The sequence below is a fragment of the Trichoplax adhaerens genome, genomic scaffold (genome assembly GCF_000150275.1).
Source record: "Trichoplax adhaerens TRIADscaffold_5 genomic scaffold, whole genome shotgun sequence".
Taxonomy (NCBI): Eukaryota; Metazoa; Placozoa; class Uniplacotomia; order Trichoplacea; family Trichoplacidae; genus Trichoplax; species Trichoplax adhaerens.
Genome location: NW_002060947.1, coordinates 5,515,915 through 5,531,077, shown reverse-complemented (window position 1 = coordinate 5,531,077; position 15,163 = coordinate 5,515,915). Strand labels below are relative to the sequence as shown.

The following is a 15,163-nucleotide window of genomic DNA, read 5'->3' as shown; positions in this document are numbered from 1 at the left end:
AGAAATATAGAGTCTAGTATGCTAGTTAGAATGATTAGGGAACACCGTATAGAATGCTGTATTAAAAAGGAAGTAGTAATTAACGCCAAAATATTTATTTAAATGAAATTTTACAACAATCTATCAAGCTAACGTAAAATATTTGCTATCATAAGCTCAAAATACTATGTAAGAATAAAATTTTAGCAAAAATAAATTCTCATGCCTTTTTAATTCAAACTTATAATAAATTATAAATTCTTCGTCGCTTTACAATCCATGAATGGCTTCGCTATTTCCCTGTAAAGCGATATAACCCTCCTTCTCTTTCTAGGTCAGGGTGAGCATTTTTTTGATGGAGTAGTCTCTGATGGTATACTGTAATGTACAGTGTACAGTAAAGTACGTAGTTCTGCACAGAAGTACAGTGTGCAGAAAGCAATGCCAGCAAAATATGATATGGTATAATGTAGCTGTTGTGCTATGTTAATATCATAGAGATGCAGTACCGGTAAGAAGAACCTCTATGGTTGAACCCTGCTAGGGCCAAAGCTAGACTAGGCTGGGCTACCTGCTTCTGTAATACCTATCGCAAGTAGTATTAATGCCAGTTGTAAGGCATAATAATTATAAATATTTTATATCAATATAAACACTTTTATATTATCATTACATAAACATTGTTAGAATAGTATTACGTTTCGAGATTAGCTACAAATTTAAAGTATCAATGTTTACATTCGAAGAAAAATAAGCCGTATTCGTTTATCTACAGTGCAGTATAAGGACTATCATTAAATATTTCGATCTTAAAGTAGGACACTTGATCGTGGCTGGGAGAATTATCGTATACGAAAGTACATTTAAATGCTCTATAAACGACTGCATGAACAAAATCGATAAATTTAAATATTTGAACCTAGTACATTTTACACGTAATTATTTGGATTAAACACAATTCGTGACATAGACTTTGACATCATTCATTCCCGAATGTGCGACAGAATAAGGAAATTTTCCTTTAAATCCATGACAGGCTGCTCCTATATTTATGAAAATGCATAAAGGCGAAACCTGCTATTAGTCAATATAAAAGTCACACATCAACAGTTTAACAGTAGCTCGTAAAGCCAATTCAAATTTTTCTGTTTACAGGTAATACAAATTAGTTTACGTTACAATGATTTTTAAAACTATTGCAATGTATATATATACCGACTTCGCCGGCCATGTTAACAGCAATTAAAGCTCCATTAAAATGGGGATAATATTTTTTGATCCTCATGATGGCTTCCGTAGTTGCTTTCTTAGGAGACATACCAAGTCGCATGCTTTCGACTACTTGGTAACTGAATGATAATATCAATGAAAGAATTTAGGCAAAACTCAGATTAGATAATGTTTAGATATGATCATGATTACCTTGGTAAAAATCTCATCATGACATCGCCGTCTCCGGTTGCTGCAGAGCCACCTATATCTTTATCTACGTAAAGGCCAGCACCAGCAATGGGAGAATCGCCTACACGGCTAAGTTTATTGAAAATATCAAAGTAGTTTATTTAAAATTTTATGATATAGCAGTAAGGTAGTATCCGTCATGATTTAAAAATTTCCCAATCATTATTGCATTCAAAAAGTTATTACTTTGAATTGCAGTCCACTCTGTATCTCATTAAATCAAAGTAATTTATTCATTACCCAGATATCTTATGATTTGCACCATTGGTGGATGTTCCACCGGCGATAGTATTTTTATCTACGACAATCATTCCTAGGGTGAAATGACATCATTTACAGTTAATAAAATTGGATAATTTGCTACTTCATGTGTAATTTTACCTATGGTGTCATGATTATCACTGCTAACGTCGTGGTTTGTATCTTGTTTACAGTCAAGAGATTGACATCTAGTAAAATTTAAAATTAAGAATGTACTGCTAAGTTAAAAGTCGTATTTGAAGTTAGATCTACACAAAATAGGCTTTTTATCAAGTATCGTTTCAAAAATTACGTATCAGCAGGTCTATATGGTCCACAGCTACTTCTCGGATTGGGAGTAACTCCCTACAAAAGTGAACTTATGCTCTCACTTTTTATTTAATAATATAATAGTCGCCACAAGTCTGTTTCAATATTGAGACCAGAGAAAAAGGGCTATTGTGAACTACTATATTGGATACGTTAGAAGTATACCTTCCAAAAATTGGGTTGGCAGTTATTTTCCAACCACGATTTGTAAATACCGCTATTAATATAGGAAAAACAATTTAAACACACCAAAAGTTAAACAGTGCCTGTGAAGCGCGTATAGCAGTGAATCTATTATAATTATTGATTGATCAATAATTAATTCAACCTACACTGATTTATTCGTATGTAAATTTTCTTGCTTGAATCCTGTACTAATTGCAAATCTAGTGGCTTGTGATAATGTTGACAAAAATAGATTACAATTTCTTGGCGACGTAGTGCAGTAATCACTGATTAGCAATTAAGATTGAGCAAAGTTCCTAAAATATTAGAAATATACCTTCATCACCAACCAGTAAAGTATGATTGGTCAATTCCATAACTTTTCTAGCTACAGAAATAGCGGATTTGATCCTTTTTAAGCAGCCAACAGAGCCAACATCGTGAGATGTTCTAATATTACAAGTTAAAATATCACCAAAACTTTTATTTCTATTACAGTCTTCCAAGAGTTGCTAGTATGGGATATAATTACAGAAAGAGACAACGAGTACAAAAAGAATAGATTTAACAGCCTCATGCATTGCATAAATACTGTATCGAAACTTACCCATCCATGATCATGGCATCCAACGTTGTCTCTCCACTTTCATCAGGACTATTTCGATAAATAAGATACAACATTTAGAATAACTGAAAGTGATTAAGTTAAATAGAATATCCAGTGAGCTATATCAATATAAATAAGATATTAGAGATGTCACAGTTGTATGTGTATCTTCGACAATTACCTCATAATATTAGCTAACGTAGGGAATGCTAGTCGTCTTACGACAGAATTTTAAGTCTTATACTTTCCGTAAATGGAGGCGGAAAGATGAAGTTACAGTTCGGTAAAACAAAATAAGTTGTATTGATACTGTAATGAGAGCCTCAAGAGGAAAGTACCGTGCTAGAATATACATCGTATCACTTGGGATCTTCCTGCAATGTATGTGTATTCTTAAACTTTTTTCTATTCCATTGACAAAGAACTGTGTCATGTCGTTGTACAGTATAATTAGGCAGCAGATACATGCATACGAATATTAATGTAATAGATATTGCAGGGTTGAAAGTTAAACTGGTAGATATTCCGTGATTTACGAGTTAGTTTACAAGAAAGACAGGCAGGTAAATTGATTCAATATAAGAATTAGTTAAATTAGAGAAGGTAGGTTGTCGTCACACCGGAAGAGCATGCAAAGGTATCCAGCTTACCTTCCACCATATCCAACAGTTCCATCACACTGTGCAACTTCACAAGCCGTACAGCCTTGCTCGACCGCATCTAATGGGGTACCGCTAGTAGAATTGATTACCTTCCAAGCTACACAAGAGTTAGAATTAATGTAGTTAGTTATGCATATGAGGTGTTTGCAATCCATTCAAGATGATTAATATGCTATAAAGTCTTATGTGGTAATGCACATGTTGCGTCCATCTTTTGCACTACTAATTTATTCTATAGTTTGTTGAAAACAGCTATAATTCAGAATTATTGATCTACTCCACAGTACGTATGTTGATTAGAACATTCAATAGAAATGTACTTATCTCCACTTTCCAATTCAATATTTATTATTTGTTTTCAAGATAACGACAATAGTAATTAAATCAACCCATGCAGTTCATGTTTAATCTCCTGTTATACTAAACAGCCAGAAATGCAACATAAGAACTAGCACATCCGTGTTAAGTAGGATTGCTATTCTCAATAGTTGGAATAAAATGACACCATCGTTGGATGGTTATCATTTGATTTATTTTACTATGCAGCATGAGATCATTTCATTTTGAGCTGTTTCCAACAAACCTGCCCGCGTTGCCACAGTGAATGGCCAAGTGTTGATAACCAACGGTAACTTGTGATCATTCCCTACCGCACAGGACAATGATATAATAACAAGAAAGTAGCAAGACACGATAGCTAGACTAAAGTTAGTTGTCATATTGCCTCATAACAAGCTGCAACAAATAACGTTTGATCAGTAAGATTCTTCCTTGAACCATGCAACCCAAAGCTTGCGACCGTGTTTACCTTTTCGATGGCTTAACTGGAGTCGGGAACGGAACGGTAACGTACCGTACTGAATGGTCGCCTTGTAGTACTTGTACGGTACAGACGGACTTGGGAAACAAATCCAGAACTCTTTGTCAGTGAAGACCTGTACAAGGGCGACAGCAGTTCTGCAATTAGTAGAAGGATAATGGACGCAAAAAGCAAAGCAAGGCTAGCGAAAATGACGTGGCACAATATACCTTAAGTTAAGGTTAATATGCATACGAGTATATAGTGATGAGAATCGATATGGAAACATTTGATGACTTTCTTGAATTTTGTATAGTAAAAGCTGTTAAATTTTCGGCACTCAAGATATCCACTTTAGGTTCCGCCATTCATTCATGGTCGGATATTGGTGAAGATTCTTTAATATGGAAACACTTTACTCGTATATCAGCTGATATACGAGTAAAGAGTTTCCATATTTTTTCTCATCACCGTATGGTTCCGCCATTCATTCATGATCAGATATTGGTGAAGATTCTTTAATATGGAAACACTTTACTCGTATATCAGCTGATATACGAGTAAAGTGTTTCCATATTTATTCACATCACTGTAGGTGATGGAACTCTTGATTTCACCATACTAGAGATAGATATCTATGGAGATTCATTTGTTATTTGTAGTTATGATATCGTCATTGAGATATCCCTATCTTTATCTGCTTCTGTACTACCTGTTATCAGTAGTATTAATGATAGTTGCAATGCTAATTAAAAGTAACAAATGCTGGAATATCGTATTCATGTGAATTAATACCGATTACCTATAACTTATATAGATAAGATGATATTCTCGTTTCTCATCAGCTGATTGGTGAAAGCAATGGAAGCAAGATAGACGATTCAAAATGAAAGCAGTCTTTTTTATTTCCAATTTACATCCGCTACTCAATCGGGCTGCTCTATTGATATTCAACTCTGTTCGAATAATTAATTAATTTGGCAGAAATACGGTATATCAAATGGCTTGAGGTAGTATGACTATTAGCGGATTTATGTTATTAATGCTTTTATTTACATCCTATACACATACATGGAAAGAGGAGAAAGCTTTGAAATGTATTTGCATTATAAATTAAGCGAAATGTAAATATAAAGTATTACCAACACTATTGGTATAAATAAATTTGGAGGAAAGGGTACTGATATTCTTAAAATTCTGGAATCTCTTCGTCATTAGAAAAGTATGGAAACTATTTTAATCGTAACATGCAACATCTTTTCTATAAGATCATGCCATGACTGTTGTATTGATTAATCAATAATAACATCCTTAGTCTTGACAGTTTCGTAGGATATATCGATCAGCAGTGATGTATTTTCTGGATCAACTACGAATACTGAAATTACTGCAGCAATCAAGTTACAAGTGCCAGCAGTAATAAATACGACACTAATAGAATTTGTACTTTGTATAATAGGCCCGAAGGTAATAGAAATGATAAAAGTCCCTAAGTACAGGCAGTTATTCAATATTGCTGAATCGGTTCCACAACCTCTAGTATTCCATCTTGGATCATTCTAGATATAAGATGGCAATATTTTAATATCTTGCCATGAATGAAATATCTATCATAGGTGTATACTGCGTATTTGTTATTACCGAGTAGTAATAGTGATATTTTCCCACCAGTCCATAAGGTATGCTATAGATTGTCACTGTAGCAAGTTCTGTAGCACAGCAACATGCAATTGCCAGACTAAGTTCGGTAGTAAAGGCTAAAAGTATCATTGCTGTACCTGAGATACACAAGCCAAATATCATGCCCAACCTGGATCCTAATTGGATAGAGTAGACAGCAAGATAAATATGAGGAATCGAATAAAGAAATAAAGCACAACTAGCAACATTTCTTATTAATCAACAATATTCATCAATTGCTGCACTACAATTAGTTATCGATTTCAATCAGATAGAAACCCAATGCGATATTTCACATAGGTATAAGAGTATATATATATATATATTATAAAATTTTTTAAGATACCAATCCGATCTAATAGCCAGTATTCAAGAAGGTAAGTGTAAATTATATCGATGACGGTTGCTCCAATAAATGCCAAACTTGAAATTTTGACCCCATCAAGATAGTTCATGTAGTCAGAAGAGTTTATCGGAGCGTTGTTACTTCCGTTGAGTATAACTTGGCCAATGAAATCAGAATAAAAGAATAAAAAACTTACATGAGCTATCCAGCCGAAAATTGATAGAGCACAGAGGATAACAAGTTCTTTAGGCATTTTGACAATAGAATAAATATAGCCATAACAACATAATTTTAACTTGTTTTGGCCAGCATCTTCATTCTGTTGGTCTATAACTGTAGAATCAACTTCACGAATAGTGCCATAATTTTGATTTTCTTTTGGTGGAGCTTCATTATTATCAGAATTATGAGATTCATCATTTTGAAAGTTTGCAGAACTGACTGGTTTAGTATAAGGCTTTTCCTTTCCAAATATGAATGAGATTAGGAAAAGGATACCGGAGGTGAAAGCCGCAACGGTAAACACGGCTTGTCCTTCGTTAGCAAACAGGTCTCCAAAGAAGGTGCTATTCCAATGGATGCTACCCATATTATTAGAAAAAAATTAGTTAAGGCTGAAATTATACAGTATATTATATTATTGGCAATCACGACTTTGTAGAAATACAGTTAAGATATAGCTACATTATATCTTGGTTTTGGATTACTGTACCTGCAGATACCATATCCTAATATCATTCCAAATGATGCAACTATTGTAGATATGTTATTTGCAGTCTGTGCATAACCAATAGAGCTATCCAATAATATCGCTTTGCCAGGCACTTGTAGAGCATCAGTGAAGTAGTCCATAAACCAAACCCCAGTGATGACCAGTATTATAATTACAGTATTATTAAATGGATCAATCAGATGGCCGATTGCTGTTCCAAAGCCTAAGAAAAATATCCCAATGAAAATACCAATAGCAAATGCTAGTATGAACGGTCGCCTTCTACCCCAGCTACATGTACAGTGATCGGATACGCTGGCAAGATATGGCTGAATGATCAAAGCTAAAATTGGTGTTAGGCTCCACAAGTAAGGAATATACTTTTGTGGAAGGCCAGTAGCTAATAAAATAGGTACTTCGTTAACAGCTTGAGCTGCGTAACAGACTTCCAGTGCAGCCAACGAACACGACATGCAAATTAACCGTATGATGCTGATAGGTCTTCGTTCTGGTAGTGTTTTAATTTCATTGCTTTCATCTACGATTTGCTGCTCACTCTTTTCATCATAGACATCTTTTTCGTCAGACATTATTTATAATCCTACCGACAGTTATTAGAAACGTTGAAAAAATGAACGTTATATAAGTCATAGTTTTCAATTAATGATAGCCATAGTGACAACTTCACTGGTACGATAAGATGTACAATCGTAAAATAGGATAAATAAATAAAATTATACATAGCCATAAAATTATCTATTCAAAGTGTAATATAATAAGATTATTGCTGGCAAAAGTAGGCTTGCTTCCCCTAGGATGAATGAATAAGCGATATCAATAGAATATTGGCATGTGCATTACATAATATTTACCACACCGGTAAACTTAGTAGTTTTAAATTTGCTTACGCTATTTGTAGTACAAGTAGTGAGATATTCAAGATTTATTTACTAATCATCATGGCCAATAATTTTACAACCATTACTGTATATTATGTTGAAATTACTTCCTTTCGTCAATATTACCGTCAGTAGCTACAGCAATAGTTGTTTATTTTGACTAATAGACTACGTGTTGTGATCTGAAAGTTCCTCAAACCGTCTATTAACATCCTTATTCTGTAGTCTGCGCTCTAATTATCGATATGTGATATACATATACACGTATACTCGCCTATGTTACATTATCGCTGCAATGCACTAACGTCTGCTTAAGGAAAGAAATCCACGGGATCTTCTCATTGCAAAGATAAAAAAGTAATAGTAGTGATAAGAGTACGATAACAAATTGACTCAAAGTAAACTTTCCTAAGTCTATTGGCACGTAATTCTATATTTCAAGATCAAAACTAGTACCTGCAATAAATACTCGCTAACTCTAATCTATAAAGAACTTGAATAATATCACTTAATCACATGGGCTATCATCGACCATGCCTAAGGGGAATGTCGGTGCAATAAGCAAGATGGCACCTTAGACATTCAGTTAACAACATTATCGCTAATTGTTGCTGGTCGCATTTGCAATATTTTACTAATCCTTGTTTTACCTGAAGAGAATTTCATTCCATTCCATCAGAAGCTAACAATAACGATGTAAGCCAGAGACCAGATAGAAATTACTATCCTGTGTAGCCTATGAAATTTAATTTATAATGTTTACTTAAGCAATCAATTGTCGCTTAGTGCATTGCACAACGAACCGATGACAATACGATTCCTTTTCCTGTATGCTGTACAATATACTTGCAGGATATGTTCTTCAGCATGGATGTTGTTAATGAACTAATTAATTAATTCATTATTTATGACGATTTACCATATAATCAGTACCTGATCTTTAAAAAAAAAACATTGTAATGATGCTTGTTCTCAAATTTGTCAACCATGCCAAGTACGGCAATGAGCAAAGGAAGGAGTAGTACTGTACAGACACTTTAAGCCTAGCAGTATCAAAGATTAGGGTCTACAGGGGTTATTTTATTGTGGACTGTTTTAAAGACAGCTTGATTCCTTCACGTTCCTGGCTAGGTTGTTGATTGGCTTTAAGGATAATGTCCTCGTGATACAGCGGTGACTCATTGCGGCAAAATAATAGGCGATAGGTGATGATGACAAATGAGGTATTTACCAAGCTACTTCCAAGCTTTGACGATTCTTCACTTTATGGTTATTAACTGCAAAATTTTTATTTATAGTGCAAAGATGTTTTATAGGATTACAGTAATTTGAACTGTTCTATCTTTATCCAGGTATACTCGTGGATAAAATACTATAGGGAATAATCAATTAATCCGTTAGACTGTAGTATAGGCTTTAATACTTATATTGTATGTTGAATTGTTGATACAAGAAGCAGCTGGCGGATTTTGTGTGCTGTAGTAGATGCGGATAAGACGTAATGAGAAGCGGTTAAATCAAGATATTAAAACCGACTCTTCCACTTTGAGCTGACGGACTGCAAGTAATCACCATTCAGCCTGGTAGCATTGATAATATTTTTTTGGAATAATAATAATTAACTAGCGAAATTCGTAGAAACTTCATGGAATATAGTCCACTTTTAAGTCAATATAGAGTCAGAATCCTCTTTAACAGAGCGACACACGTACAATGGCATTAATATGATATGATGATAATATATATATATATATAACATATATATATATGTATGTAATAGGCCGATTATTTATTTTAATCATCATATGGTGAGCTAATCAATGAATTATTTGCTATACTCCAGAAAGGTAATCTACTTGTGTAGTGGAGATATTATAATGATATAATCAGATCTAATATGTATCAGAGAGTAGCACTTTGATTCTGCGAAAAAAATAAGGATTAATACCTGATACGTACACTGTCTATAGCCACGTCACAAATGTAAAGCCCTGCAAAACATGTATAGATTACAATTTTATTACTACTAATTTTGAGCAAATTTCTGTATTACTTGAATATCAACTCATACACTGCAATCTGAGATTGCTTTTTCCCCCGTTTGACCACACTTATTGAATAATAATTATAATTCGTAATCGCGTAGGCTACTCTTGAGATTTGCTAATATACCGGTTGCTAAAATGACTTAAACTCAAAAAATCGATTCAAGTTCAATACTGTAGTTCTTATACTATTAATGTGCTTACGTATACACCAGTATAGCATAGGTCAGCTACCTAGATTTATTGCACTATTGGTTATTCATCGCTGTACCAAATGAACAAACGGTTATTTAAGTAGAATGGATATCAAGAAAGGTATAAAACCAGGTTATTATTGATACTCCAATAAAAACCATGATGTCCACTGACAGTCAAATAGACAGTTAATCATATTGACTCAACGCAAGCTCTGTCGTAATTGAATAGAGACTGTCATAATAGTTAAATGGATGTTTCAATAATACAAGACCATGTTGACAGATCTATTTTGAATCAAGTCAATCAGACTGAAAATTTACCACTAATATTAATATTATAAGAGTATTGCTTAATGCAAGTTAAAATTTGAATTTAAAAATGACAACCCTGTAATGATCATTGCAATATTGAACCAACTTTCTACTATTGATAAATCATTATTACAGATATTTATAATGATTACATGCCGTACTAAAAACTGATGCAATCCTACGTTTCATGCCCATTCTTTTATCTTATTTTATTGATATAATCAATCGTTAATAATATTGGATAATATATTCGATATCTATACCGTATCTTTAACAAAATAGAGAAGCATCATTGTTTATAACACGAGCAAAAGTTTGATACTAGTTGATATTTACAACCAAATAGAATATCCCAAAAAATTAATGAAGAGAATATTCTAAATATTCAAGAATTAAGATATTCATAAATGTTTTTAGATATTAATAGAACGATTTCTCTACACGTATTAATATAAGAATCGTATTTTGACTGCATACAATAACATTATTGAATTCTATATCGTTATATTCCGAGTCGAGGAAATAGTTTCAGGATCAATAATAAAAATAGATATGACAGCTGCAATAAAATTACTCAAACCTGCGGCAAAAATAACACTTTGCATTGAATCTGAATTTTCAATAATAAAACCAAAGGTTACTGAAATTAATAATGTGCCAAGGTACATGCAATTATTTAAAACGGATGAATCTGTTCCATATCCACGAGCCTTCCATCTTGGATCTTCCTAATAGTCAAGTTATATTATGAACCCATGAAGAACCACAAAATATTAGATCTAAGCTAGGTTAAAAGTTGTCATGACATCACCAGTAAGTCTAAAAGCAATAACTATCGCGTAAATTGCCCGTTTTCTAGACTATTTTAGTAAAAGCATTTATTGATCTATTAGCCCTTACCTTGTAATAATGATGATATTTCCCTATTAAGCCATAGGGTATGCTGTGTAATGATACTGTAGCGATATCGATAGCACAACAACTACAAAATATTATTTCAATGCTATCAACTGAAGATATAATGACCATGGCAGTACACGATATAGTGAATCCAAGAATCATAGACATTCTTGATCCTGTCGTAAAGTAAAAGTAGAAATGAAAAAGTAAAATATAGATTAACGAAAGATAAGTAGTCATTACTATCTATTGGAATTGTTTTCCAAACATTTGCTAGCTGTGGCTAATTCAACAACTTCACTTGATATTGAAGGCTTGATTTTAATTTTGAAATAGAAAGTATCAAGCAAAGAAATATATATTGTACGAATTATTGATTATAGTAGATAGCAATGAGGTACTATATACGAGAATAGTAGTAAAGTATTTAAGAGATACTTTCGTCGAAGTCATCATGTTTACAACTATTTCTTAATAAGCAAAATACGAGACTATCTACCAGAATATTCTTAAAATTCTTCATGGCACAACATACTATAGCAAAAGCTATTTTCTTTAAAATTAAATCAAAAAATATAATATTAAAGCTACATTATCGAAGCTTTTCCGAATTAAACCAATAATTTTACAGATATTCACATATCTATTTGATATATAATCAACACTTTTATTCCACGCACTAAATGGAAATTATGTTTAAATATTATCATTATCGCTTGTAATAGATGAAAATAGTCGCTTTGTTAGCAATAATAAAATTATTGCATCACTCACCGATACACTTTAATAACCATCTTTCCAATATAAAAATGTATATTATACCCATAAAGTTAGAGCAAATTAGTGCCAAACTGGAAATTTTTACACCATCACGATACGCTATATAACTTGAGGAATTAAAAGCACTATTACTGTTGCCTTTAAACACGTACTGGCCCATGTAATCAGAGAAAAAGAATATAAAACCAATATGAGCGATCCAGCCGAAACTCGATACAATACACAAAATTACTAGTTCGTGTGGCAGCTTAATAATGCCATAAAAATAAAAATTGCAGCAGGAGACCATTTTCTTCCATTGAATATTTTTATGCCTATCTTTTTCCATCATGACGATGTAATTTCGGCTAATAGCTTCAGATTTTGATCCAAATAACATCCCATTTATTGCCTTACTGCCAATTTTTATGCTATGACGTAACATTGTATCTTCTTCTCGATGGATTAGCTTGGGTCGGTTAGGTTTATATAATACTTTCTCTTTACAGCAAAGCAACGCAATGATAAATAGAATACAGGCTGCAGTTGCAGCTATTGTAAAGACAGCTTCTATTTCAGTAGCAAATAAATTCGTCAGAAAGGTATTTTTCCAATTTAAGCTGAAAAATTTCAATTAAACTCAATTAATAATTATCACTAAAGCAACCGCAGTCTTTCCTTAACGTAATCAGTCACAGGAGTACGAAGGAACTTTAACTTGGTTATGGATTGATTCTTTGCTACCACTGTAGTATTGATAATCTTACCTGCATATTCCATAGCCAACAATCGTGCCTAAACATGAGACAGCAGTAGCTATGTTGTTTGCTGTTTGTGCATGATCTTTAGAGTAATCTAAAATTAATGCCTTACTTGGTACTTGCAAAGCATCAGCGAAATAATCCATAAACCAAATTCCCATGATAGTAAATGCAATCGCGGTAGTACTCTGTTGTGATTGATGATCTATTAGGAATCCCAAAGTTTTACCGTAACCTAACAATATCAAGCCAATAAGCATGCCAATCATAAAGGCAAGCATGAATGGCCGTCTTCTACCCCAACTGCAATAACAGCGATCGGATTTAATAGCAAGATAGGGTTGAATAATTAGAGCTAAGATAGGCATTGCACACCATAAAAACGGAACATATTTTCGTGGTAGTCCTGAAGAGGATAATATTGGCACCTCATATATCGATTGAGCAGCGTAACCAATTTCAATTGCTGCAAAAGAGCATGATGCTGCGGCAACTTGTTGTTTATTTATAGGCTGAAAAACATGAGATCTTTCCATGATGCCATCATGGCCAATTATTTTCTTCTTACTCTCGCTATCATGACGATGATTACTTTCCGGACGCGTATATTGGAATAGATTAGGATCTTCCATTCTTATAACTTTGTAGGTCAAATCTGTTTAGGTATAATAGAGATTATAATGGCACTATTAAAGGTAACAATTTTTAAAATGACGCTACAAAATACTTATTTCATACATTACTTTAATAAAAGTTTCGTAGTATAAAATTAGCTTGTAAACACTTTTAAGATCCTTAGAATATTGCAAAATGATACTGGTACCGTGTTATTCTCTAAGCGATGCAGTGACTACGAAATCGTTAGCACTTCATAAAGTGCTTCTTTGATAATTAATTTTACTCACTGAATATGGTGCAGATTTTACATTGCCAATTGTAATGATAGCGCATAATAAGATTGATACTTGGCTAGATTATCCCAACTCGATCGAGATAATACTCGAATGCCATATTACTGCAGTTTTAAGGGTAAAACTAAACGAATTAGACAAGACAACGGGTACAATGAATGCAAATGCTACTGTAAAATATTCTATGTTGTATTTGTGGTTAGTCTAGCTAAATGTAGTTTAAATTTATCACGAGTACGCTTGGACATAGTTAAAAGATTGCTAAAAACATGATTTTTCAAGTAATTTTATCTGATGTTTGCTTCATATTGGCACACATACGAATTAGCCAACAGCTAGTTCAAGAGATATAATAGCATTAATGATATCTAATTAAGATAGAAAAAACTAGTTTCGTTTTAAGAGTGTGAACCAATTTATGTGCTATGTATTAGAAAGCCCATCAGGTATACTGTACATTAAAGAAGATTTTAATAAATAGTTTATATCGGCAAAGGAATACGTGAAATAAAAATTTCGAATTGAAATGGTTTGCTGGAATGACAGAAAAAGGCGATGAAGTATTTAGGTAATTAGTGTTAGGACCATTCTATCCTTTATTTTACAGCTAATAGCGAATCTATGAAGCGTTAAAACATAATGCTCTACACGCTACAATGAATAAACTAACATAATTTTCAGATTGTAACATTAAGCTAACGGTGTCAAATATCTATTTTGGATGTGCAGGAATAATTTATAGCATCAAAATGGTGGCAATGTCTGATAAGATATACTTAGGGGAAAATTTTTCTAATACTTATAGCTCAAAGTTACTAATGGTCTTCTTACTAGAACCGGTATTAAAAATGCGTTTCTTTTCAATGTCTTTTATTAGCACCTTACTTGATGGGATAAGAATCTACACCATTAACGTTATAATGGGTAGGAGCGCTAATTTCATCTAAAAAATTTATTATATTTATTAAACATCAGGCATAAAATAATGCCACTTTTACACTTTTCGATCGACAGTTTTTATTCACATATTAAATTTATCAAAATACTTACAATTGATCAAATAGGTTATAGTGACATAAATGAAATGGGTCTCATATGTTGAGAATTTACCTATAAATTTAATATAGGCGACTTTTCAAGTGGCCTTAATAATTAAATATGGCGATAAAAGCAAGGTTTTATTGGTCTACTAAACAATTATTAACAATCAAGTTGGCTATTTTATGATGTCAGCCTTTCGATTTTTGTTTATTTTGCCACAAATGGTAAACGACGTTTAAAACATAATTCAACAAATTACTGCTGTTTATAGCATCACCAATATCCTATGGAGCTTGTTATACTTGTTTGACGATTATACTAAGATTTACTGGACTAGTGCCATTATCAAAATAAACA

The 15,163-nt window shown here is 33.0% G+C and overlaps 3 protein-coding genes across 3 annotated transcripts; all 3 read right to left on the bottom strand.

The window, feature by feature from the left end:
• Positions 1 to 1,144: 1,144 nt before the first annotated feature.
• On the bottom strand, positions 1,145 to 4,163 carry TRIADDRAFT_24893 (uncharacterized protein; the record flags this gene model as incomplete). The annotated part of the gene is made up of 11 exons (XM_002112497.1): positions 1,145 to 1,328; positions 1,402 to 1,509; positions 1,681 to 1,753; positions 1,822 to 1,889; positions 1,994 to 2,046; positions 2,176 to 2,227; positions 2,343 to 2,403; positions 2,513 to 2,625; positions 2,783 to 2,830; positions 3,433 to 3,541; positions 4,028 to 4,163. 11 exons carry the CDS (start codon positions 4,161 to 4,163, stop codon positions 1,145 to 1,147), a joined length of 1,005 nt encoding a protein of 334 aa, XP_002112533.1.
• A 1,372-nt stretch (positions 4,164 to 5,535) lies between these two features.
• On the bottom strand, positions 5,536 to 7,571 carry TRIADDRAFT_56653 (uncharacterized protein; the record flags this gene model as incomplete). The annotated part of the gene is made up of 3 exons (XM_002112496.1): positions 5,536 to 5,802; positions 6,466 to 6,850; positions 6,982 to 7,571. 3 exons carry the CDS (start codon positions 7,569 to 7,571, stop codon positions 5,536 to 5,538), a joined length of 1,242 nt encoding a protein of 413 aa, XP_002112532.1.
• A 1,706-nt stretch (positions 7,572 to 9,277) lies between these two features.
• Positions 9,278 to 13,486, bottom strand: TRIADDRAFT_56652 (uncharacterized protein; the record flags this gene model as incomplete). Its single annotated transcript, XM_002112495.1, has 6 exons — positions 9,278 to 9,356; positions 9,829 to 9,871; positions 11,015 to 11,162; positions 11,335 to 11,510; positions 12,109 to 12,713; positions 12,861 to 13,486. 6 exons carry the CDS (start codon positions 13,484 to 13,486, stop codon positions 9,278 to 9,280), a joined length of 1,677 nt encoding a protein of 558 aa, XP_002112531.1.
• Positions 13,487 to 15,163: the final 1,677 nt, after the last annotated feature.